Below are 27500 nucleotides of genomic sequence, written 5' to 3' on the forward strand. Positions count from 1 at the left end.
AACACGTAGCTCGTGTTCATATAAGGCTTCCTGTTGCTACACAAAATGATGGTGCTCTCCCTCGCAGTGTATTAAAATACACTCTTAAACTTGTGGAACTCTTAATTTGTCAAGTCTGCAATATTTTAAACAATCACGTGATCATATGTATACCGCGATTCATCAAAATACAACATTCAGCTGAAATGACTGCGACAGGTCAGGATGCTCAGAGCACACAATAAAAAAAAAGGAAAAGATTTGCTAAAGGCCTCATTTGCATATTGTAGCCTTCTGCAATATTGGTATGCTAAGGACAATATCGCGATAATGACCATCAAGCAATATATTGTCCAGCCGTCACAGAGTGAAAGGGTGAAGATTGCAATGGAAATTGTGGAGTTTATTCCGTATCAGCAGTCACGGTTCTCTCGTCCATTTCGACGCCATTAGCCGTCTCTCCCTCTCTGTCTCAGCTTTCTTCCTACACTGTCCATCCAATACATAAAACAGGTTTTGTGTGGTGGAGACTCTCCACGGGACAATCAAAACCATGAGCTGTTTTTACACACTCTCTCACACACATGCACACGCTCAATCAGTTCTCATTCTACATCAGATGAAATAAATGGACAAAAAGGTTTCGGAAAAATCAGCCTCAGACAACGTGGTACGATGCAAAACAGCTATGCAATAAAAAGTTGTCAGGTGTATAGGCCATGATCAAAATCAGATCTTGGTGGAAAAAAGGCATAGGTAATGAGCAGTAGGCAATCCCACGCCTAGTCCCGTGAGAGTGACTGCCCCCACCCACACAGTCCAGCATGTGTCCATCATCACCTACTCATATCTCAAAAGAACAGTAAATAATTGTGTTTTTCTCACAATTAGTTCACAGGTTATGTTCTCTTAAGTTCATGCAAAGCAAAAGTGCTGTGATTTGAACATCTGTGCTCTATGATGTACTACTCGTTGTGTTAGATGTAATAAATAGTTCTGGCAGATGAGAATGGAATGTTTCAAGCTGTTGGTTAGTTTATTAACTCCTGGAATAAGAAAAAGGACATCCTGTCATGCAGTCGCACATGATTATTTCAGGTAATGGAATATGTCACTATTGCAACTGTTTGTCATGTTTTGAAGGCTCTGCTTATATGATACTTATTGCTGCTGATGTTGCATTTTTTGTTGTTTTAAATGATCCTAATGTAAGGAACCTCAGTGAGCATACTGGCTTTCCAAATGGATAAACCCAACAGTTCTGCCACAGTGTCAGTAAGAACAATGCAGCCTCAGTCACTGGTGGTACAATAGAGATTTAAGTATAAGACCTAATTAATTCTCTCCAAGTTTTTCCATGAGATCACAGATATCAACTCTGGACCTTAAAAAATATGGCATCATTGTAATCATTGACAGTAAATCAAAAGAACGGAGATGTTCCAATCACTGCCCGTAAGGTTCACCCTGCCTTTATTAAGTGGCCAAACAGTTACTTGGACTGTTTAATCAACCTGCAGCGATTACAAAATCCAGGACTGGAAATCGGACTCCAGGCGTGGAAGAATACGACTGCTCTTGTCGTCTGGTTCTCCTGGCTGGAATCATTAACATCCCGGGAGAGTACATCTAACTGAGGCGTTTTTCTGCATGCCAAGCAAGTGAAACGTACGGTTATTTGCTAGGATGTCAGGCAGTCATAAATGCCACAGAGGTCTCCCAGGAATAAGCCAAAGCCATTTCTTTCCACCTTTTAATTTGCCAGCAAGTCCCTCATGTCCGGACTCTAGCAGCCTGAGTGCCGCATCACGCCATCAAACTCCACATGTTCATATTCTAGTAAACCATATCTAAGCCATTAACCAGCACAGAAACCATTAAAGGCACACCGTTCAAGAGGATCCACTCTAATGCCGTTTTCCTTATGATGGCGTAATTATAAATGCACAGTCGTATCGGTATCATAGCGCTATGTGGTAATGGGATTAAGATATTTAGTGATGATACGATGCCGCATTAATTAGTTTATGCTGCAGATGAGGAGGAATACTCTAGGGAGACACAGATGACCTTTCTCATTACCATCTAGACCTGAAACAAGAGGGCCAGATGCTTAATGTCACAGCTAAAAGGTCTCAGCTCATTTCATTCAATCTAGATCAGTCCGATATTGGGTTACACGTAGGTTATGTAGTGCATCTAAAATACAGGTATCGGCATCAGGATCAGCAGATAACCTAATCAGATTGCACTTCAAACATCAGTGCACTCCAAACCAACACATCGGTTCATCTGAAGGCACTCGGTGACGCTGTCCTAAAACACAGCACGGTGAAGAGGCAGTGAAGGACCTTGAAGGAGAGGAAAACTGAATCCCCCTACGCGCCCCAAACGTCAATGCCAACCTTTATTACAGAAGCCTCCACCACTATACGCAGCTCCAGGAACTTCAGCGCTCGGGGAGATACAGTCATTACTCTCTCCAAAGCCACGTGTTGCGCGCCAGGCCAGAGAGGCACGTAGTGTCCTTTGTCTGTCTTTCTTGTTCATTAACCTGTTTCAATTAGGTCGATGCCGGAGCCAATTGCGTCATCCGTGAGGTCTGGCTGTGCTCTTTTGTCCTGCTTCCTGATGAGAACTGTGTCCTGGGGTACAAAAAGGACAGACCTGCATGTAGTTGTGGGGGGAGGTTTTGGTATTTGCTCAGTGAACAGCTCTCGTGCTCTAGCGGCTGTTTGTTTCTTGTGAAGGCTGGCGAGCTCGTTGGGAAAGGGTGGCACTTTGCTTCATCCTCCTCCTGTCCTGTTCTCTTACAGCAGGCTGTGCCATCTCGCGTCCACAGGAAACAGGAAAGGCCATATAGAGTGTAATGATGGCAAGATTAATACGCCATTATGTTCAGCAGCCTTTATGTTTAACACTGTAATCTAGGCACACTGAGCATATGTGTCTCTTGAGATACGTTCACACACACACACACACACACACTCACACACACTCTCACACATACCACTGAATCAACATCAGAGGTGCACATGTGAGACCCAGATAAAGGACAAATGCTCCTGGGGGACTCCTTAAGAGAAAATGGAATCTCTAAATACAAATGCAATGCTATCATTCCCACAGAAGCTACCAGCACATGAACTCTGGTTTTACCACGATCTGGGAAAGGCTTGCTCCAACACAATGACAGCAGATTACTCACACTCCGCATCAGGCTTGTTGTTGTTTTGTTTTTTGTGTGTGTGTGTGTGTGTTTGTGTGTGTGTTTGCATGTATTCACAGTGTATGGCAGAATGCCAAATCAGAAATTCATTGCACAGTGATAATGCTTGGAACTTACCATCCTACATGGGGAAAGTCTAGTGGCCGGTCTCTCTCTCACACAGGCCCACATACACAACTGGCATGTCTCTCTCTCACACAAGCCCACATACACAACTGGCCTCTCTCTCTCACACAGGCCCACATACACAACTGGCCGGTCTCTCTCTCACACAGGCCCACATACACAACTGGCCTGTCTCTCTCTCACACAGGCCCACATACACAACTGGCCTGTCTCTCTCTCACACAGGCCCACATACACAACTGGCATGTCTCTCTCTCACACAGGCCCACATACACAACTGGCCTGTCTCTCTCTCACACAGGCCCACATACACAACTGGCATGTCTCTCTCTCACACAGGCCCACATACACAACTGGCATGTCTCTCTCTCACACAAGCCCACATACACAACTGGCCTCTCTCTCTCACACAGGCCCACATACACAACTGGCCGGTCTCTCTCTCACACAGGCCCACATACACAACTGGCCTGTCTCTCTCTCACACAGGCCCACATACACAACTGGCCTGTCTCTCTCTCACACAGGCCCACATACACGCCTTGCTATGCTGTTGGTCCACATCATTTGCCTCCTGTCATTCTAAGCCTCTGCAGGGGCGTTTCTGGGGCGGTGTCCTAGTTCCCAGGGAAACTCACCAGCACTGAGCTTTTTAATCATCCTACCATTAATCATCCTACCATCTTTGCCATCTGCGGGGACGGGACTCCCAAAAGCTAAATCACAACTCAGAACTTGCGGTACGAGTGTGGAGGGAGCCAGCTTTTGCTTTTGATGCTACTGAGTGGTTGCCTAGGCTATGCACAGCCCCACGCAATACATCACTCACACTACAGAAGCCTTCAGCTCAGTGAGGGGCTGCGTATGTGGCACTAATGGGCAAATCATTGTGGCCTAGTGCTGTTAAATAAATCTCACTTGACAGTGGAGGATGGTGCAGATGTGTAAACATGCTGGAACATGGTGGCACAATGGTGGCTGGGGGGGATTTTCACTGGTTCAGACAGCAGCTGGTAGCAGATGCAGAGCCAGTAGCAGCTCCCCCCCCGGTGTTCCTCTCTAGTGTCAGACTCTACCGTACGAGCCGGCTTCGCGAACAAGCCGCTCGCCGTGTAGGAGGGATGCGGCCCAGGTGGAGGGCTCCCCAGCAACAGCGAGGTCGCGGGAGGTGGAGTAAAAGAAAGAGGGCTTCCCCCGCAGCAGGGGGACGTGGGAAAACTCCTCGACTGCAGTACCGCAGCTGCGAAGTACCTTTGATTTGACAGAGCACGGTCGCATTGAACCTCGCACACACACACACACACACACACACACACACACACACACACACACACAGCGTCTCCATCCCAGAGCCAAACTGATTAGTATTCATTCATCATTTCAGGCCACCTTGGGGAATTTTTCCATGGGAATCAGTTCTTTTCTGTTCCTTCCAAGTATGCTCAGCGTATTTTCTTCAATTCTCTCCCACTAACTCACTCGTTCAAAACATACCTCTGCCAGTCTCCGCCAATGACAGTAAAGGGCACACAGACAGAGAAAAAGAGTGAGAGACAGCAAGAGAGAGAGAGGTGATGAGAAAAGGAGAAGGAGACACAGAGAAGGAGAAAGGTAGAGGATGTGTCTCTCCTGCACCCCCGTAACGCTCACACCCAGCCTCTCAGTTCTTCTCATGCATTTTTCATGAGCTCACATAGGAGAGCTGTGAAGTCAAAGCTTCCAGAACAGTGTCCAGTTGCCCGAGTGCCCACATGACCCCAGACAGAGCATGGGGCGCCTCTAACCCATCACACTTCTGTGTCCATGTGAAACTCCTTGTTTATTTCTCATCCATTTCCAAAGTTACTAACAGAGTTTGAACTTGATGCAAAGGTTGGGCATAGAATGTCATGGAATAATGAAAATGGAATAACATGAAGAAAGGAAAGGTCATCTTGGGAATTCCATACATGCAACATAGGAGAGGGGAAAAAAGATTGTACTATGTCCACTACAGGAGTTCTAATGTATATGACAGATGACAGATGACATATGACCTAACATTGGTACATAACAAATACCATAGGCAGAAAGCCTACATACATCTAAAGTTAAAAAGTGAGCAGGAATGTGTGCTTGTTTATCTGTGTCTGATCCCTTTGAAAGCTGAGTGAATGGGAGTGAGAGAAGGGCTTGATGGTTTTCAGCCTGATTTACCACACGATAGCGAGCAGGTTTACAAGAGGCACTAAGTGTTGCTATTTTGAGACTGACCCAGAGTCAGTATGCAGAGGGAGCTGCAGGCGACCAAGCTTAAACACTGCTGTGTTTAGATCAGCTTTGAACCTGATCCGCTGGTGTGTCTAAAAGGCCTCTGCTGGGCTAAAAGGACGTGGTCTTATTCTTCATTGTTTCAGTAAGGCATATTGCATGCATACAGTAATATGTGGGAGAATACTGTCTGGTAGCACTTCACTGAAACTGAACACACACACACACTTTTACAGTTATTACATACCCACCATTCACTCAGAATACTTATTTCTATGGCCAAGACTTCATTTAGTGATTTAGCTACAACAACCCTAAGAGTCCAGAACAGAGAGGTGTATTGGGCATTAGCAAATAAGCTTCAAAACTCTGTGCGTCACCTTTTGAATTCACGTGAAATCTTTTCGTGTATGTCAACAGACGTTTCACCGGGGACAGATTTGTCCTAGCTTCCTCCGGTCACAGTGCTAAGAATGTCAGCAAAAGCATGTGTTGTACATAAGCCACACAGCTGTCATGAGTCCTGGCAAAAAAGGAAAGATGAAGTTGGGCACTTCGTCAGTTAGCCAGCCGCTGGACGTCTCATTGAAAAAGGCGTTCAGATGTGCTGCGTTCAAATTGGCACAGACACAGAATGGAAGGAGGAAAACCAAAGTTCCCTTTTTACCAGAGTAGAGAAGTAGAGAATTAGATATATATCCCAAAATAGATAAGTGTGTGTGTGTGTGTGTATATATATATATTGTGTGTGTGTCTATATATATATATATATATGAGAAACATGTGCAGAACTACAATGCTTAGTCGAAAGCTTTACTGGTTTTAAGTCATTACGGGTCTGATTGAGAAACCCTGAAGGTAACCATGCTACGGCATGCCAAATGTGCCACATGGTATTGAACTACTACTCATATATTTGATGTTGCCACCATTAATGCACCAGTGTCGACTTAGCACTGCTCTAAATTCACCTATGCCCGCGGTGAAAGCCAATCAACTCCAACTCGCAAATGAGGCCATACATAATAAAGACACACGGCAAGAGACAGATGACTGACTAACCCCAAACATAAGACTAGTGGTATACTGAATACTGCCAGTTCCAAACAAATGTAATGCATTTGTAACTTTCATCAAGATGGGAACAGCACGGCTGTGCTGAGTTCATGACGTGAGTTCTTCTTCCAAATCCTATCAAAGCAGCAAAATTGTATTTCTCCTCAGTTTATAAACTACATCTGTTTCCTCTGTTACACCTACTATTGCAGTTGCAAAGGTCACCGTAATGCTCACTCCAAATAAACTAAAAATGTGCCTTTTAAATACATTTGTCGATTAGCTAAATGTGTGCGTGTGTACAATTTTGCTGATGACTTGCATGTGTGACCAAAAATTGTTAGACAACAGATCATACAAACCCCATCAGCTTCTGACTGGGACATTTATCCTCAGACAGTTTCAGGTTCCGCAAAACAGTTTTCTATTATGAATCACTAATGTCGTATGAAAGTCAGGGAAAAATACAGTAGCACCATATATCATGCAAATGACAGAATATGCTGCCAATTTCCACATTTATGAATGAGGAGGCGTATTACCTCAGCGATGCTTGTTGGCACATTGAATCTGATGCTGGGTTTTATGAATTTGCCCCTGTGTTTAGTTTCTTGGCCCTGCATTAGTCCATTCTGGAAAGACTGTGAGAAGTGCACCTTTAATCAAAATACCGTACTGTGCATTTTAACAACTTTTCACAGCCCACTGGAGACAGATGCTTTCTACTCTCCCCTCCGGAGCAGTTAGCCCACCGCTCCCCAGGCTCACCTGTCTGCTGTCCCTCTGGGAGGAAGAGGAAGAGGAGGTGCTCTTGTGTGTGGGGGTGTAGCTCTTGTGGATAGGCGTGGCACTCCTCTCCTCCATGCTGTCGGTACGGCCCTGGTGCCCTCGCGAATGGTGGTGTGACATGGTGAAGAAGGCAGGTCTCTCTCTCTCTCTCTCTCTCTCTCTCTCTCTCTCTCTCTCTCTCTCTCTCTCTCTCTCTCTCTCCTTCTCTCTCTCGCTGTCTCTCTCTGTCACCTCACGGTCTGCTCTCACCACTGGTGAACAGCATGACCAGAGAAAGACACCTCAGAAGGAAATCAGAAGGCAAATTCACGGCTCCTCACCTAAAATGCAGAGAGAGAGAGAGAGAGAGAGAGAGAGAGAGAGAGATGTGAGGTGATGATCGGGTTTAAACAAACAAGGGCAATTTGTTAACGATGATTATGACTGAGACTGAGATGGGCTTAAAGCACAGAAACTGCCCTCATTTGCCTCTGACTAGCAAAAAGCAAATATATAACCATGTGATGTAAGCTGCCCAGAAAGATTCCAGGTGTAGATGTGAGTGAGTATGTAGAATGAGAGTCTCACAGACATCCCAAACCTACCACCACCCTCCGACAGCCCATCTCCTCGCAGCAGACGTCTCACTGTACTCGCATGGTCAGTCTGTGTCTGTCCCAGCCCCTCAGCATCTGCCTCTTTACCTCTGCTTTCCCTGAGCCATGGAACCATGAAACCCAATCGTACAGGTGCAAGCATTACGATGACCAGACACTGCAGTGGGCCAAGCCATTTTGCAAAAAAACCCCAAACAAACAAACAAAAAAACCCACGATGACTTCCTCAGTTCTGCAACAAAACAAAATTATTCTAAAGGACATGCTTGACTTTCCTTAACATGACGTATTAGCATGCGAAGTACAGCCAGATAGATAACTTGTGGTCTTAATCCTTGCAATAGTACCTTATTATCTTTCCTTGTACTCAAATATCCAAATACTGACTCCCCTCATGTTTACCAACAGCATGCTATGGGAAGAGTATTTAAAATCATGGCAACATACTCAAAACATGGCCAAACAACACTGGCACATAGCAAGCTAAAGTTCCCAGGGACAGGCAGACAACATGCTTGACCAATACTGAAACTGTCATCTCCAAAATATCTGCAGAAATTTAACCCAGTCTCAATGGAAACTGAACTTCTGGAATCCAAGTCCAGTCCACAAAGCAGTTGACTAGGAGTACCTCAAAGAGTACCTCAGACCTATGGAGCAAAGTTACATATGGTCTGATGAGTCACAGCCTCTGGATCTTTTCCTTCATGCAATTACTTGTAGGCTTTGTGAAATCCAGTGGACAGAAGATGAGGGCATTTTACAGAACAAGGTTGCATCACATACTGTTTCATGATTCATGATGTTCTCATGTTCCATGATGAAAACACTTACACAGTGTTGAACAAATGAACACTGGTTTCAGTGGTTGCATGAACCAGAATGAACTGACACCTCAGACGTGCCTTCACTCACAAGATCTAATCATCCCACCACCTTCATCCATTTTCTTCTTGAATAATCCAGCACACCCCACTACACTCACTTCAGGACTTGCATGACAGCTCCTGAAGGCAAGGGAATGCCCTGTTCTTTCTAAAGTATATATACGTTTGGGTGTGCAATAAAAATAAAAAGCTATAGCCCACATTACACAGTTATTACACAACTACACATTACTCACCACATTACTGAGAGTCTTTAAAATATTTCTGCTTTCCAAGTTTGTTAACTGGTTGTTCTATAATACTAAAGTAATGTCTGTAATAGTGTTCAAATAAAAAGTAGTAAAAGTGCATTATTTCAATGTGAAATTTCAGATCAGAAATTCACACAGCTTCACACAAATTAATTTTATTATACGAGGCAGATGTTTGAAACTATGTGCACCTTAACGTATAGAATATAATATTAAAGCAATATTGATCAGAATAATACCAATTAAATATATACGTCAAATCATTCAGCCCTAACAGCCACAACAGGGAACAAACATGCAACTCTTGATGGTACAGAGATGTTATTTTTAGTACTGGTTTTTTTTGGTTGTTCCAAAAGCACTGCCCAACTCCTCAGAATCAGCACTACTTGAGAAACAACAGGGATAATGAGGACAAATGCCAGTCAGTGCCTCTTGTCATTAATCAAAACTGACTACTGAAAGGAAGTGAGTGAGAATGTAAGGCAATGTAAGGCAGTCGCTGTGCAAATGCTGAAGATGGTGAAAGTGATTCCACATAATCTTATTTCTTGCTTATGGTTACCAACACACTCTCTCTCTCTCTCTCTCTCTCTCTCTCTCTCTCTCGCTCTCTCGCTCTCTCTCTCTCGCTCTCTCTCTCTCTAACACACATACATACACACACACACACACACACAAAACTAGTAGCTATACTAGTAGCTGCTTTTGCAGTAAAGCAAGCTTAAAATGACAAAAAGGAAGCTGTGCTAAATCTAGACTGTGCTGCGTCTTAGTGGTGTCTGTACTGTGTCTGTGCTATGTCTCAATTGTGTACTAACAGAGAGCAGCCAGCTTAGGTCACTGTTGTGTACTGTGAAACTGGAATGTCTGTGTGAGAGAGAGATGGAGCATAATGCATTATGAGGCCTTCACTCTGTAGTAGTATTGATTAGCTATGCAGTGAGGAGCAGGACCCTGTCCAGATTAATTAGGCCCAGACGAGCTCTCACACAGAGGAGAAAAGCTCTCATTTCTTACACACTGGTTTAAAGAGCGACAGCTAGAACCATTTCGGGGTTCTCCACCTCGGGGGAACCTCTCAACATAAAGGCTATCAGCAAGTGTGTATGAGGGAATGAACGTGACAGGAGATTTGAAATAGTCACACCAGAGAAATATGTACTGGAGGAAATTCTATTCCAGATTTTAAAAGCTTTTAACAAGGGAAAAGAGAAACTGAAAATTCAAAAGCAAAATGAGCAAAAACAAGCATTTTGGCCAAATGTAAAAATGCTTTCCGGCTTTGGGATGTTACTTTATAAGACTGGATCAAGTCTCCTCTGCTGTGCTGTGTCACTGCCTGCAGCTATAAGTAACCCAATTGCTCTGCTCTGTCTTTTCTAGACGAAGAGGTTCTATTGCACACACAATAACAACAGCCCCAAACACAGGACAGGCCTGAGAATCCCTACATCACAGCCAGATCTCCCTAAAACACTGGTAACATACAACTCTGCAGTGTCCATGGCTGTCTCAAAGGAGATAATTGGCAATGTATCACACCTACTAGAAACACGTCACATCTCTCTCACACACACACAAACCACGTCAGTGGTGCCGTTTAAACCAGTGACACACACACACACACACACACACACACACACACACACACAAACCATGTCAGGTGTGCCGTTTAAACCAGCAACACACAGACACACACACACACACACACACACACACACACAGACACACACACACACACACACACACACACACACACACACACACACACACACAAACATATCAGGCCTTTTAAACCAGTGATGGTACCACTGAAAATAACTAACATGTGGCTTGACAGAGGACAATTTCTCTCAACTATATTGTGCCAAATCAGGTGTAAACTGCTGGAGACTGAATGAGACCTATCTGATGTTGATCGTATATTTTGCATGTAAAACAAATATTTGGTTGATAGCTAAACAACTTGCTATAGCCAATATTTACCACAGGATAACTAATATTAGCTATCGCTAATTAACAAATTCATTCATTTTCCAGTTAAACTTTTCTGAAAGAAACATGTCTTTCCGTATGCTTTATATTGACTTTTTTTATTGAATTTACAGAAAATGTGAAATATAGTTATATGTATCTGGATATGAAATGGTCTATATTGCGATATGATATTTTGGTCATATCGCAGAGCCTTAATAGGGACTTGAAAAACTTAAATATTATCATCACTGAAAACTGCAATAACTGCAAAATTAAAATGAAAGGCCTGAAAATGTATTCAGTGACCACAAGGAAACACTGTTATTGTCGCTGCGTAAGACAGTGCTGGGGCTGCTCACGCAAGGCAGAGCAAGTGACTGCGTTCTTGGCACATTAGAATTTGCAAGACGCAATGTTGCAATTAATCTTGAATCAATATTCTGCATGCTGCAGGAAGAACGTCTGCTTTTCGCGTCGCCATTACTGTATGTGTATATTTGTTCATTTCTGTCTTCCGTTCTATTGTCCCTGATGGCTTTCTCTCTCTCGCTCTGTGTGTGTGTGTGTGTGTGTGTGTGGGTGTGTGTGGGTGTGGGTGTGGGTGTGGTAGTGCTCTCTAAGCTATAATCAGAGCATTAAGAGAGAGGAGAACATTAAGATCAGTGATAGCTAACTTTGTCCAGAGAGGGAGACTCCAGTCTGTTGCATCACAGCCATCATTAACGGTAAGAGATGGCAACCAGAAGATTGTTCTTCTTTTACCGTATCCATCAAACCCTTGTTATCATAACTACATTTTTACTCTGGTGTCGCCCGAAAAGCTGCAAATGAAAGGGGAAGCTGTAGTGCCAGAGAGGAACCAATTAACCCACATATCTTGCTTCCCAGCAACAGGATCCTGCATTTGTTCCTGTGTGCTCTCACCTGACTTTGCGGCTGGGTGTTGGCTCTGAGCTAGAAGACCTGGTGGGATGGTTTAAAATATTGATGCGGCTCTTTGTCTGCGTGCGTGCGTGCGTGTCTGAGTGTGTGTGTGTGTGTGTGTGTGTGTGTGTGTGTGGCTGTAACATTTGTCTACCAAAAGAAAGCTTAGTAGGCCTGACTCTTCAGGGTAAGACCCGTACAAATGTGTTCTGTTGTTGACACATTGTTGACACTCTGAATTAGCTCTTTCCTTGCCTCTCCCAGCACAGAGCTGTAAATTTTAGAGCGATTCGTGTTCCAGTATGGCAGCATAATTAAGCCAATTGCATATTTATAGATATCGCAGCTTAGTCATGTGCAGTTCATTAACACAAAATGCCATTACTAATGTATGTCCTTAAAAAGTATCCCCATACGTCACACTACACCGATAGCTTCAGTGGTGCTCAGATGACCACACAGCTGACAAACATAAGCAGAGACAAGTTGCACGACCCAATCGTGTGTTTGCCTCGCACCAAGACAGATGACTCACAAAGACCTTGATAAACAGCCGATTAAAAGAGCTGGAAGTGTGCGCGAGATGGGATGGCACCAAAATGGGCAAAGCGTCTGATGCCCAGAGCTTGGTCGTAAAATCGCTCCTGAAGAAGCTACACACTGTCTGACTGTGCATGGCGTGTCACAGCAAAAGGAGCCCACGACACAGATCATTACTACTGTCCTCCTCTCAAAACACACGCACACTAACACGCGCCTACACACAAACACACCCGCCCACATACACACACACACACGCATACCCTCTGTGTTACACACAAGGAGAGATAGATGCTGAGGGGAAAGGCTATTTTTCACTTGTCTAATTTTAGTTTTCAGGACGGAGTGAGATTAGACTTGTATGGTGTCAAAAAGAGCTAGGCATGGTGTTTTAAAAGCATTTCACCCAACACACACGCACGCACACACACCTACGTCGGTGAAAGGACCAGTATGAATTTGCTTTTTTTAATGTTGATCACAATTTGATTTGTTCCAAATGTTAAGCCTAAGATAACCAACACCGGAGAAAATACCCAACTGACCCCAGATCAGACTCCTTTATGCATGCGTAACTTTGAGAACTCCACATACAAGGCCATACTTCATAACCTTCATAGCAGCAGCTAGTCAGTGTGCAAAACCGAGCACATTTAATTCTGAATTAATAAAATATGCACATTGATTCTGGGTGGGGTTCCTTTTCACTAAAACTAATGGCAGTATTTAGACAGAACCAACAGAGGTTTCCTATGACTACAAGAGATGCTCTCAGGGTTCAACGTTAACTTTTTTCACAACTAGCACAGTCAGGCAAGGGACCGCTGAGTTCACTGTGCCGAACCAAATTTCTACTGTCCCAAACAAATCTTTATTTAAAGTTGTATTCACATATAAATAAGCACACATAAGCTAATATTCTTAAAATCAGTCTACATTCTCTAAATATAATTTCATTTTTGTTGTAAATAAACAAAGGTTTCATAAGAAACACAAAATTCACCTTAAAAGACTTTCCATTTTAAATCATATCTTTCCTAACGTTAATTAATGAATAATTAATGAACTGTTGTGTTAAAATGAAAAGATTTTTATGCATTTGAAGGCCTATCTCATGTGGCTAGTCAGTGAAAGGTCTTTCTCTTTCAACCATATTAAATGCTGTCATGACTAATTTGGTCAACTTGGAATCAGCTTCACAGTTCATCTGTCGTATGTACATATCCAGTGGTCCAGACACGCCAGTGGCTTTTTTTTTTTTTTTTTGCTGCTATACACCCAATGTGACAGAGAGATTTGTTGTGACACTCGAGTGACTGTTTTCTAAAATTTGTAGCTCCAACAAAAAAGCCACTTTTATCTGCTTTCTTATGATTTTCCGGACAAACTTTGCAGAACATCTCAAGTACAGAGGGGTCAAATCCACAAAAACTGGATTTTAAATGAAGCTGTTGACTCGCTTTACTTCGTATTCGTGATTCGTCGATATTTTACAGCGTACCTCGCTCTGACATCATTTGCTATGAATGTCTCACTTAGAATAACCACACAGCCGGTGACAGAGAACATTAAGCAGCTTACACACACAACCAAATGAGCTGAGGATTTCACTATGATAATAGGCTGACACACCCTGCTACCCTCTAAAAGATTTGGGCAACAGAAAAAAAAATTTCACTCAAGAACCCATACATAATGAAAGGCACTATTTGGATGTAAACAAACTGCTCTGTGAGATATCTCTATTTGCTAAAGTGGAGATAAATACAGGCCACATGCAGGATGGAGCTACCCACCACCCACTGTTGCGTGTAAACCATTAGATGTGTTGCTGACTCACCACACCTGCAGGGTGATTGGTTAAGCAGTCTGTGTCTATGGTCATGGGGACACTGTCCTATACTGCATAATTAAAAGGAGGTCTAACTGTCAGACCCAGTCGCCCGGCTTAACTTACATTGGATGGGGTGCAGTCTTTACATAAATGGTAACTTTAGAACAAAGTATTGTCCACCTAACTAGCATAGTGTGGAGAGCAGGATGGTTTTAATCAGAAAATGTTATCCTGGATATTACAATATTATTTGCACTGTAATTAAGAATAGTCCATTTGGAACAGTTATAAACTGTCCTGCAACTGAAGCGTCTGTAAGGAAAATCAAGTTAGTTTGTGAGAAGGTACGTTAACCTCACTCACAAATGTACAATAGGCAACTGTCTCCGTCATTTAAGGCCAAGTTTGTAGTCTCATCCTAAGCTCTCAAGTGTGTGTTTCTCTAATTGTTTGGTTAAATGAAACGGTGGCTATTATTATTGGTCTTTGATGAGACGGCGGACATACGACAAACCATGTTAGAGAAGATAGTTCCTCCTTTGAACTGCTTTCGCTCCCAGCTGTAGTAAAATGCACCTCCACGGTTTGCACGAGCACTTGAATGAACACAAGAGTCCTCTCATCGCGATTCCGTTTGAAGGACAGTGTTACTGTCGCTGACACTGCAATGTCAGCGTCTGACCTTGGTTTAGGGTCCCTAGGAATGCACCCCTGTGCAGGACTAAGCGGTCACCCGCGCGGCGCGCGCGAACCGTGCATGTGCGTATGAAGTAACTTTAAGCATGACGTGCAGGACGCTGGGGCCCACCTTCTGACCACTTCCAGCGGCATCACTGACTAGGGCGATATTTGGTGCAAGAAACCCTCAATAACGTCGTGAAATGCTGCACGACTAAACTAACGTTACTGGAGGCTGGAAGGCTGGTATCAGGGCACAGGACACCGATCACTGCCCTCGCCAGTCACCTGGCCTAATCCGAACCTCACCTATGCTGTGGATGCCTGATTAGACTGACATTTCACTGCAGCAACATATGGGTCGTTTTGGTTATGGTGATTTTCATGACGCTAACAGAACGCTATTACTTTTAGTCTGGAAAAAGGAAAATGCATACCCTACCTGTCATTTAATGCTATTCATTCTAATCAGAACCCAAATGGACAAAATACACCTGTTAAGCAATGGCACACAAGAAAAAAAAAAGATTTACATGAAACGAGGCAGATAAATAATAACCAAAATTGAAGAATAGCGTACAGAAGCCAGTCGAGCATTACTGTAGAGCTGCCTACCAACCGTTAGGTGTACTGACCATCATCTTGGCGCATAAAACCGATGCTGCGAGTTCCGGATGCTGTAATTACTGGCGACGGTTTTTTGTTTTTTTTTTCTTCTGTCAGCAAAAAGCTGTATTTCCCCGATTATCCCATCTGAGGACCATTGCTATTCTAGTGATACTGTCAATTCTTTCCTCCAAAATGAGGTCGATAAAGTCAGTAAAGTGCTGTGTATGGTCCGATTTGAAAGCAACTAGACGGATGCTGCGCGACGCTCCTCCCTGCGGTAAGGGAGACTCCAGGGCCGCAGGGAAGACCCGGACTGGATCGCGCAGATCCCGTCTGTCCCACGTAAAACACGGAGGCGGTGCAGCTCAGGGTCCGCATAACGCCGAGAGTTTAGGCGATTTCTGCCTAAACGTTTGAAAGCCTCATATGGAAAATTAATAGGTCTTCCGAGCTACCTTGACAAAAAAAAGTCACGTGGACTAGCTATGTGTTTCCGCATTATTCATTTACGCCCTATACCCATTCCCAGATAAGATATTCTGAAGTAATCCTGTCCTTCCACTTGGATAGTCATTCTAGTTAAATCCCCTTCAGTATTTAACCTTGCAATATTTAGGCAGTTAACCCGAAGATTTTTTTTATTGCAGCATAATCGTAGTAATTATAGACATGATTATGTTAGATGATCGAAAGCATATCATGACTCATTCTGAACATCTCAAATTGCAAATCCAAAGCGCTCTCATTACGGCTCCACAAACATCATTATGGGACAGCTTTAATCATGCTGACTTTAAACCATCTGCCACCTTGTGGAGAGCAGAGTCCTATTCAAGTTGCTTAACGCAATTTTCACACTGAATATAAAGCTGGGGCTGTTTTATCATTCCCAAGTTTAGTTTAAATAATGAGTCATCGTTAACACTAACCCAGTAAGAGAGCCAGTACACATGTGGACAAACTGCACAGCCTGCAATGTCTACTGTACACAAGATTACTGAACACGTGGAGAGGGTTAGCACTGCCAATATAATAAAAAGAGCATATAAAAAATTAGAATCATTAACTATATTACCTAGATTTAAGATCAGAAAAGTATTTAGTAATTTGGTAAATATAAAACATTCGCAATTGGAAAAATCTCTCACGAAGACACTCTTTGTACCAGATATTACCATGTACAGTCAATGAAAAGTCAATAGGTAGAATTGAAAACCTTGGGGGCTTGAAAGAAACACAAGGTTTTGTAGAGTAAACCACACAGAAAAGATAAATCTCATATGTCCTGTATATTGGTGCTGTGGCTGCCATCAATGTTCACAAAACGACCAAAATATTCCTGAGGAAAAAAAGCCCCTCATTATTCTAAAAGAAACAATGCTAAACCTCAGGCAACTGTTAATGACTGAAAAGCAAACAGAGCGAAAAACATCTCCAAGGCAATTCAAGTTTGTGTCCATGTTTTTATTAATAGTAAGACCATTTACATGAGACCCAAATATGGGACCAGCAGTGAATAGTCGGTGACTGTACGTGTGGTCTGTCAGGTTAAGCACTGTCCTAACACCTCTTACACACATGGTAGTCACTGTCCGTAGTTATGAGGTCGTGTCATCGTAAAAATCCGTCAGGTCATGTCGAGGTCATGCGTCATGTCACTTACAACTCTGTAGAAACAAAGACAGTATAACCAGTTACACAAGAACACCTTCCTGCAGGGCCTGCCACACATGTGTACGGTTCATGCAGCAAACACATACTAGTTTCCGAGAGGTCATGGCTTTGAAAGGCTTAGTATATACAGTGATTTAATTTTCTACTCAGGACGGATCCTACTGAAGTGTTTCTGGATGAGTCTCTGAACGAGGCGCAGAGACACTTCAGCCTAATGTAATGTAAATGTAAGATGGAATATCTTGGCCATGCTGCTAGATAGTGTCACTCAAATTGAGTTATATACAAATTATGCATATTTTTAATATCTGACACATGTAATCCATTACTGAGCTTCCATTCAGAAAATGATGAGCTGCTGGCACAAAAAAAGCTGCTGGCACAAAATTTGCATGGTAACAAAAGACAGATCATATCTCTGACCTGCTCAAGACAAGCAGTATCCTATTTATGCTTGGTGATAACTTAGAAGAGTCTCAAATGGCATTAAGGCATCATGAAGAGAAGACATATACCTCATTAAAATATATTTGCTTTTAAAGATAATTTACATGTGGCATAATTTGAGGAGATCTAAGGAATGGGATGATGAAACAGAATACTGTCAACACATTTTATCACTGAAAAAATACTGTAATTAAATGCCAATGCTAATGCATTTTATTTACTGTAATGGATATAGTTTTAGGGACTTCTTTAAGTGATACTTACACATGTGGTCTCATTATGTAATCCTAGACTGACAAACAGCTGGCAAATACATTTTTTTTTAAAGATGGCTGTTGATAAAACATTCTTCCATTCTTCTTACCATGACCTGTGTCCTACCTGTGATGACGCGGCTTTGCTGATCCGGAGGCCAAGGGTCAGTAGGTTCTCTGGCGTTTGTGGGACTCCTCTTTTGGCGGGTCTGCCAGCATCACCTTCATCTTCACCCCGTTCACCACCTTCCCGTGTAGCGCAGCCATGGCGTCGTTCGCGTGCTTCCGGTCAGCATATTTAATGTAGCCGACGTTCCGGCCTGGCACAAGGTACACCTCCACCAGAGAACCAAAGCGGCTGCGGCAACAAAAGCACATCGGAAAACAAAAGGCGATGAGACGGGGCAAATCGGTTTGCCGGGTTTAACAGACCTTGTACTAGAGAGGGGTTTGCCTTGGGGATAACTGCCAAGCAGCACTGCGTGAAAATACCGTTTGTAAGATGACTGTCCGGCTTACAGCTCAGAACTGGGACCCATGGAGGGTCCTTTAACGCACCACGTTTGGGGCTTTGAAAAAAGCTGCAGCAGCAGCAGCCAATGCACACCTCTGAGGGAGCACACGCACCCCATCCCCCCGGCTGGCAGTGCTGACATGCAACAGGAAAAATGAAGCTAAGTGAGCCTGAAAGGGCAAGAAACACCTAGAGATGTCAACGATAGAATGAAAAGGCGAGAAACACCTAGAGACGTCAGTGATGAGACCGAAAAAGCATCCTCTTAAGCCGCAAGTCCTGGTAGGTTAGAGCTACTGTCCGTCAAACAGCACTTTTGGCTTCACAAAGGAAAACTGTGGTCTTGATGTAATTAATGGGGAAACTGTATGAAATACAGAGGGCCATGGCTTTTATGGTTTCAGGAAGTCATTTCTTGATCACTGTACAACAAATATACTTTGAATATGATTAAAGTTGATCACCAGTGGCCTTTCATAGACATTCAAACATGATGTGTAATTCTGTAGATGTGACACACACCAAGCACCCCCCCACCCCCGCCCCCAACGCACACACCAGAACACATCCTCCAGCACATCCACTGGCAGCGGTGAGGGGTTGAAGATGACAAACAGCCTTTCTTTGACCGCGCTGTCAGGAGGAGCCAGCTTCTTATGAGCGGGAAGGGGAACGTCCGTCTGCACACGTAGTTTCTGGGGCACCGTGGGCGCCGCGTAGCCCTGCAGCACAGATAAAGTTGTCAATAACACGCCGGCCATCAATAAGACACGGCCAGAACTACACCGCTGTGCGCAATCTACGCTGACACCAAGCAGTATGTGCCTGCCAAGAAGCTGCTTTTAAAAAGCTTTTGATGTGGTACTTGCTGTTGCTATAAAATCTTAATTAGCACTTTTGGCTACAGTACTGTAATCCACATGCTTGTATAACAATTATATATATAATACATGATTCATTTTTAAACGCTTGGACTCCACCATATGCCATTTAACGAGTGGTGCTTACTGCGGTGGTCTTCATGAGCTGAGGTCCAGAGGGGCCATTCCAGACCATGGACATCATCTGGGCTGCAACCAGCTGCATGGCCATCTTCCCCACAGGGCTGTAGAGACAGAGGGGGGAGAAACACAGTATTAAGGGGTTTGAATTAGACCGTGTCGATCGTAAACGTGAGGCAGCAACAACTCTGAGCCCCGTACCTGGTGCGGTCCTCTCCGTCGTCAATATAAGTGACGGACAGTCTGTTTCCAGGTGGATACTCAAAGCCATTCAGCTTCTCTTTAGCATAGACGGCTGAACCCAGGTTATTGTACCGAATCACTGCCTGTCCTGTGGATAACGGGCTTTGTTAGGTCTCTGTTCGCATGAAACTATTTACTCAAATACTAAAAAGAAATGTACATTGAGAACGCACGCCATGAGAAGGGCTCAACCATCATTTTCGATACACTTTCCCGTTTTATACTCAAGGCAACTTCACGAAGATGTCCTCCACGTATAGAGTATAATCTACTTCACTGCGAACGCACTACGACCCATCCGCCCGTCTTGGGTCAGACGACGCAGGTGAGGGCGCAGCGGTCTGGCCGGTGTGTTACCTTTGCTAAACCCGTACTGGTCTCTCTGCATCTCACAGTAGACCATCCCAGGGATCAGGTCAAACAGGCCATACACCTGCTCCTGAGTGACAGCTGCTCGTGACGCCACCATCAGGCACCTGGTGATCAAGTCTGAGTTCCAGCCGTCGCTGGCCGTGTAGCTGGTGGCCTCGGCACCTACAGAGCAACATGCTCTCCTCAGTGTTTTAGCTGGAGGTTCATTTCAATAAAACAAGTAACACAGTCTTCCTGTACAGACGTTGAGAGCACTTACCATAGATTCTGCCACCTGTAAAAAAAACCTTTTAACAGCGTGTTACTGTGTCATAGCGCTGTCGCCTAACTCATGTTCTGATGTTATGTAAAGCTCCTGTGATTAGTTGCTACGTTTTTTTTGTGAGGCATGAAAAAAGTCCACAACAAATAGCAAAAAGGTGGGAAAGGAGCACAGCTCGAACCTTTGGTTGGGAATTGCATCTGCACTGCCGCTTCTACATGGAGCACACTTCGTGTCTTCTGTATGCATGCGGTTGTGGACTATTTTGTTATCTGTTTTGCTTTTTTGAGTGTGTGGGTGTGCTGACTTTTTTTGTTTGGACTCTTATTTTTGCCTGTATCTTTTCCGTTGATTTGTGTCCGCTATGTGTTTTTGGCTGCGTGCTCTGGGCCACTCCGCGCTACATTGTCTGTCCTTCTGCGAGTCCTCTTCTCACCAACCTTTGGTGTCGTTTTTGCCAGCAGAGTTCCAATCACTCATTAAGCTTCTGGCTGCCGCTAGCTGATCTGTGTAGCTGCTTTTGTTTACTGTATCTGTGTACATGTGGAGAGCACATGACTGTAGATTAGAGTAGATGGGACCGTTTCTTTCAGCCTTTTCGACATTCAGGTTGGTTTAGCCTTCCTGTTTCCTGTATGAATAAAAGGTTGCCACGGTTTCCAATGAATGCCTATTGTTTCTTTGCCTCTGTGCTTTGTCTACCTGCCCATCACTGTTGCTTCTGATAAACCAGGACACATTCATTGCTCACTGCTCTGCTACTGCCATTAAACTGCTCTTGCCTGGTTTAACTTCTTAAGAAAGAAAACAAACCAACCAAACAACTACTGACACCGTTACACTGGGTGTTCCTCAGGGATCCCTCCTCGACCCCTAACTTTTTATTGTATGATTTATTTTAGTGTTTTTATTATGGTCCTGCTCTCCGTTTCCACCGTTATGTGGACAACAGACAGTGACTATACCAACCTGCAACCCTGTTCCCTAATAAGATAACTGGGATGAGAAAAAAAAAGTTTTCTAAATTAAACCCCAAGAAAATTATGCAATCTGAACCAAATTGTTTCAGGCACGCACTGGGACCCTTATAAAAAGGATTTTTTCCACCTCTGCCATACTGCACGTTTTCGCTCCATGAACATTATAGATGCAGAAATCTTTGCCCACACTTTCACAACATCCCATCTTCATTACTGTAAATCTTTCTTAATTGGCATTCCTAATTAGCTTCTACGTTCTGTTCATCACTCTTTTCTACCAGTCACATTGGCTAACAGTTTCCTAGCATATTGCACTTCAGCTCCTCCTGCTAACATACAAGGCCCTGCACGAGACCCTTTATCTGGAAGAGCTTCTGCACCTTTGCCATCTTGGTCGTACTCTTAGGTCAGTGGCGCTGGTCTTTTGTCTGTCCCTACATTCAGATGGTTTACTGCTATGTGTTGAATCTTATGGATCCAAAACTGTGAAAAACTCTAAACAATCTCTGAGGTTTCTCCTCAGCTTCGGAGTTCAAAATCTCGTACTGATCCTATTTTCTCAATGTTAATATTTAGATATATACACTGAAGAGTGGTTCTACTGGTGTCATGCTTAATGTTAAAATACCACTTACGCTGTTAGTGTTCGCCTACATTTCCTTTAGTTAACAACAACAAAAGGATGAAGTAGGTTTTGGCATGACAAAACACTCTCATCCTTTAAATGATCTTAAATGTGGTACACTGAGCCATAAGAAACATGTGGTCTATAACACTTTAATTCAAGCTATATTACCAAAGGAGGTTTTTAAAACAAAGCCTACTTTAAGGGGACCATAAAGCCAGTTACTGTGAGGCTTCCTTTATAATGGTGTTACAAGACATCTGGTTTTTTTGGTACTTTTTATAAGGGAAACGCAACCAAATAATTGCTGGAGGAAGTCAATGATGTCCAACCACAGCTGCAGCAGATGGACATTAGGCTGAAAACACTTGAGTATTTAAGGCTTTTCTTTCTGCTGTTATGCAGTTTTAGCCTGACAGTCCCATGACAGAAGCATCAGTGTTCTACATGAAAATCAATAACTAACTCATAATCCATGCATAATTTCACACACACACACCGTCTGCAAGAAGGTAACATTAAACAAACAAAAAAAAAAAGCAAATCAAATTGAGCTCATCTATTTCAGAATGGGTATACAAGGCAATAAAAACCACATTACACTTATCCATAGTTAAAGTTTCAAATATATAAATATCTTATTCCTCAGTCCTGCAGGTAATATTGAGGGTAACGATAGTACTCCAGGATTTAATACATACCAAAAGGGTAGGCACTTAAGCCCGGCTCATTCGTGACATGGTCTGATCTGGAGTTGCCAAAATAGTCGTTGTCTGCTGAAGAATTCTTTGTCCTTGGTTCAGCCAGAATGGCTCTGAATGCTAGACACATGGAAAAGATCACAGACTTTTATACATCTAACCAGTGTAAGCTTGGATGTCGAAAGGAAAAGTACGATCCCATGACTTACTTTTGTCACAGTTCTCTATGGCAGTGGCAGCCTGGGAGGGTTTGTGATATCTCACATAGCCCAAACCCTTACTCTCTCCAGTGCTTTTATTCTTTATGATGATTGCATACTCTATATCTCCATAGGTCTGTAATTGGAGAAATAATGGCAAAGAGGATACAGAAAAGAGTGAGAAAGCAAGAGATTTCAATTAGAATTATACCGAATATAAACACTCCTGCTTTATGAATTACATGACGCTTAGCAGTCATCCCCAAGTGCTGTAGGTTATGTAACTCAAGCTTTCCATCAGCTATATAAAATCCTCTACCTTTCACGACTAGAAATGTTTGAAAAAAATCCGTATATTATACTGCATAGTACTTGTATATAGCTTATGGTGGTACATCTTTAAGGAATTTCAATAAATCAAATCTATCAAATAAAATTGCTGACAGCAAAACCATAAACTATTAAATTAGTCTGTAGACAATAGATATTACAAAAGCTGCAAGTCAGACTACAAAAACTGCCCTCAATTTTGCTTAGTGTAAAACCTTTGGAGCAGAAGGACACCTTGAACGTCTCTTTCAGGTCATCCTCAGTGAAGGTCTTTGGGATCATTACAAAGATTCTGGTCAACTCCTCATCCTCCACGTCTCTGTGGCTACCAGACGATCTAGACTGGGCGATGAACACCTGTGCAAGAAAAGAGACGACACAAGTGACGCGCACAACCCATCTGTAGAAAAAAATAAAAATAAAAATTTTAATCCACTTCGTGGTTCAAAATCTCTGCAGCCTCCGGAATTTGAGATGCCGTTTGATGAAGAGGCATGACTTTACCACACACACCTTGATGGGTTTGGTCCCTTCCGCCAGACATCTGCCGTGCATGTCTTCCATGGCTGTGCACGCTTGGGAGGACTTGGCAAATTTCACGAACGACACCCCTTTCGATTCTTTCGTCTGTTTGTCTTTTACTACCCAAATATCTTGAACTTCACCGAAGGGTGAAAAATGCTCCCGGATTATGTCCTCGGTGATGGATTTACTGGTAACGAGAAACAAGCGGCTGTTTGGGGGGTCATCGAGATAAGATGACGGCCTGTTGTAGTCCTCCATAATACAAACGGTCTAGCCACACTATCTTAGTGTTAGCAATATACTAGCTAGTTATGCGCTACTGCCAGCTGCCCTGCAAAATAAAAACAAGTCAACAAAAATGAAGCTAGAATTAATGGAAAGGGAACTTTTTTTAGTGTATCTCCTCGGTCTCCTATTTAGTTAGCGTGCTAGCTAACCTACGAAAACAAGACCTGTGTCGCTCGAGAAGCTCCGTCACTGCGTAACGCTGTTCCAAACACAGTAAGAACCTGGCACTTCAAAATAAAAGTTTCTCAAGTCCTCAAATTCCTCAAAATAAAAATCTAGATATATAGTCTACATGGATAGCTCGATGGATTAAAACATTTAAGATGAATTCATAGTAAATTTCAACAACAAAAAAATATTTATTTTGCCCAGTGAAGCCATTTGTGCTAACTTAATAAAAATGAAATAATGGCGAATGTAATGTTTATTACTATCGAAGAAAATGGTTTCAGCTTACTTATTCTTAATTTGAAGAGTGTAACTTTGATGGACTACTCAAATGTCACTTTCCCTAGATAAATAATATGCTTTCCTCCAAATACTAAGTGGGTTCAGGCCCCCACAACTTGTCCCCTTCTTAAACAGGTTCCCCCTCACACTAGCCACTGTGATGTATGATTCATAAGGTCTCACGGGACTCATAATCTGTTCGTAAAAAGGTTATATATGAATGGCTGGAGCAGCTTTAAATAATTTTTCATGTACAAAGTTGAGTCATTATAAGAATATTTGTTCTTGCTGAATAAGACTGCAAATGTGCCAAAGGTGCTATGTTGTCATATGTTCTTGCAGTGGAAAATTGGTTTTGTGTCAGATAGGGCGACCCAACCTGTGAGGTCTCTCTGCTCGCATGGGAGGCTGAGGGAAGCCTTCTCAGAGAAGGAAGCACATCCAAAGGTAACACGTTTTGACACTATAAAACAAAAATCAGTCACTGTTTTAGCTGGCTGTTGTCGTGCACTAGATTTATGTGCTCTTGCTGATGTTCAGGTATCATCTGCGACAAAGATTTGTATGGTTTACTTGGAAAGCCCAAAGGAATACATTGCTGGAAGAAAGATGATCTTCATTATCATCAAGAAGAAGAATGACTGTGAGAATCCCATGGCCTACTTGAAGGCATCCACCTCTTACATGCTGTAGTGAAATCAATAAAATCTTTAAAGTCTTTCTTTGTTTCCTGCCAGACCACCTTCTACAATATTCTTAAAATGCAGAAAAAATAAACTTCAGAACTTAACTGTTGGGCTGTCTTGCAACTAAGGGACACACTTGAGAGAAATGTTTCTTTAGAGGAAGGATGGTTTCACTTAAATTAAGTGACATCATGGTTGAACAAGTTAAATCACTGATCTTTTCATTAAACATTTAAACTATATCTTAATGTTTATTCATTAGGTAATACTGCATGTATTTATCTTTTCTATTATTGCATAAATAAATTTTAGATGCTCCACTGTCATGAGAACAGTGTTGTTAGTACTAGAAGCAATTCCAGCAGTGTTCCTCTAATTGCATGCATTATTTCTTCATGTGTGTATACCTGTGCAGCATTAATTGAGTGTTAATTGAGCGTGTTTACACACACACACACACACACACACACACACACACACACACACACACACACACACATATATATATATATATATATATATATATATATATATATATATATATATATATATTTAGCATAGTATATATAATATATAATATTTAGCATAGTTTCCCCACAATGATTTCATGAACATTCACTGACAAATCTAACGGTAGTGTTGCAAAAATTGAGGTGTCTCATTTTCATGGTGTTCTGTTGTGCACATGTTTATGCACATTCCTTAACAGGTATGCTTTACCCCTTAAAACAGTAAAGGATGGGGTCAGGACAATTTATATGCCAGTTATAAAACAACACAATATAAAGACAAGTACCATGTGCTATACATGAGGTGATGAACTCCACCATGTTTTACTTGCTGCACTTCTAAGCTCTTCCCAAAAACTTTGTATTTTAAGTGTTTTAATGACCCATTTTAAACAATTAAATTTTGTGGCTTTACCATGAGATGAATAATTTACCCAAAAATTACTTTTAGTTTGTCTTATATTTCTGAAATAACTTTTTGTTATCTGAAACCTTTCATCTTAGCTGGAGAAGCTGCAACACTCATTTAATAGTAAGTAAATAAAGAAATAAGACTAAAATATTATTTATTTGCATTTTAGCGTATTAGACCAAACGTCAATGTCTGCCATGACCACTTGAGGTCGCCAGTACTTGCTACTGCGGTATAGCGTACTAAACATGTATCGCCTATTTGCAATATTTGCAATCTTCAGTAAAAGGGGTTTCCCAACGTTTGTCAAAACCCATTTATTTATTTATTTAAAATAAGATGAGTATAATTTTATTTGCTCACACTGAAGGAAAGTCATAATAATGTCTACTCTATCCGTTCATGAAGCAGTTAACCTAGTTACTGAAGATCATATTTTTTGCTATAGCTTAAACATGGCTATGGCTTTTAACACAAAACGCGGACCTAGATTTAGCTCTGAGAAATGTGAATGTGAATAGTGAATAATACCGGGGCATATACGTCGAGAGGAACTAAATTTATTTGAATTTAACCAGGTACATCGCTTTGGAGGCGGGGGGGGGGGGGGGGGGGTGTCCGATGGTTCTTTTTGGAGCACGTCGTAGAACAAAAGAAGAAAGAAACCCTTCTTTTCACATTGCTCTAGGGGCATTTTATGGCATGAATGGAATAGGTTGCGCGAATATGACGGGGTCGGACGTAAAGGCAGAAACATCCATCGCCACATCCAACGTCACTGGTGTACCTACGAAACGCAACTCGCTCTAATCTCTTCATCACTGGAGCTCGTTAAAAATGTGGAGCATCCTGAAGTTCGGGGAGAGAATTTTCTCTCCGTTCCGTCCGGTCAAATATCATGGCATCGGTAACGAGCCAGCGGAGTGTTTGACACTGTGTGGAATTGTTTGGGGAAAAGAAGTGAACACGGATTTCGCACCAGGTCAGAACAATTTTGACCAAACCGGATGCTGAAGTTGCATAAGGTTATGTTACTACTTATCGCCGAAAACGGACTGTTTGAAGTTTATGGTAATCTGAGCGACATTTCTCACTCTGCGCAACCTCTGGCATTGGAGATCCTTACAGTTCAGAGATTCTTACAGTTCAGATATTCTTACAGTTCAGAGATCCTTACAGTTCAGAATCAGTAGGGTCCGTATTTCTTCTCCAGTGAGAATCGTAGCGGTAAAAAAATGGCAGTGTCTAATGTGGTCTTTTCTGATGTGGAAACTTTTCTAGATAACCACCCTGAATTAT

The 27500-nt window shown here is 42.6% G+C and overlaps 3 protein-coding genes across 9 annotated transcripts in view; 1 reads left to right on the forward strand and 2 right to left on the reverse strand.

Annotated features, from left to right (window-relative positions):
- The window catches only part of osbpl6 (oxysterol binding protein-like 6), a 43830-nt gene extending 27863 nt beyond the window's left edge, over positions 1-15967 (reverse strand). For 4 of the 7 annotated variants that reach the window (XM_035535841.1, XM_035535849.1, XM_035535847.1 and 1 more), the window contains exons 1-2: positions 15755-15967; positions 7409-7749 (exon numbers count right to left, since the gene is read on the reverse strand). In XM_035535841.1, coding sequence (XP_035391734.1) covers positions 7409-7549 — 141 coding nt within the window. In that variant the 5' untranslated portion in view covers positions 7550-7749; positions 15755-15967. Of the gene's footprint in view, positions 1-7182; positions 7266-7408; positions 7750-8013; positions 8081-14955; positions 15129-15754 lie in introns of those variants that run through there. The other 3 variants (XM_035535839.1, XM_035535840.1, XM_035535846.1) reach the window with 3 other exon arrangements.
- Positions 15968-17171: 1204 nt separating this feature from the next.
- rbm45 (RNA binding motif protein 45) lies at positions 17172-24339 on the reverse strand. The gene is made up of 10 exons (XM_027018059.2): positions 23845-24339; positions 23566-23688; positions 23011-23137; positions 22802-22921; positions 20219-20395; positions 19820-19949; positions 19626-19722; positions 19176-19339; positions 18231-18461; positions 17172-17395 (listed from the first exon to the last, which is right to left on the reverse strand). The coding sequence occupies exons 1-9, from the start codon at positions 24112-24114 to the stop codon at positions 18269-18271; spliced, it is 1401 nt and encodes a 466-aa protein (XP_026873860.2). The 5' UTR covers positions 24115-24339; the 3' UTR covers positions 17172-17395; positions 18231-18268.
- A 2528-nt stretch (positions 24340-26867) lies between these two features.
- The window catches only part of pde11a (phosphodiesterase 11a), a 39363-nt gene continuing 38730 nt past the window's right edge, over positions 26868-27500 (forward strand). Inside the window, exon 1 of the mRNA XM_027018029.2 lies at positions 26868-27500. This exon is cut by the window's right edge and continues 719 nt beyond it. Coding sequence (XP_026873830.2) covers positions 27437-27500 — 64 coding nt within the window. The 5' untranslated portion in view covers positions 26868-27436.

Source organism: Electrophorus electricus, chromosome 2 (genome assembly GCF_013358815.1).
Source record: "Electrophorus electricus isolate fEleEle1 chromosome 2, fEleEle1.pri, whole genome shotgun sequence".
In the NCBI taxonomy this organism is placed as follows: Eukaryota; Metazoa; Chordata; class Actinopteri; order Gymnotiformes; family Gymnotidae; genus Electrophorus; species Electrophorus electricus.

Excerpts from the sequence above, each read along its gene's own strand:
- rbm45 (XM_027018059.2), bottom strand. The coding sequence starts at position 24,114 with ATGGAGGACTACAACAGGCCGTCATCTTATCTCGATGACCCCCCAAAC. Across the intron at positions 22,922-23,010 it reads CATAGAGAACTGTGACAAAA|CATTCAGAGCCATTCTGGCT; the intron begins GTAAGTCATGGG and ends CCATGTGTCTAG. Across the intron at positions 19,950-20,218 it reads CCAGTACGGGTTTAGCAAAG|GACAGGCAGTGATTCGGTAC; the intron begins GTAACACACCGG and ends CGTTATCCACAG.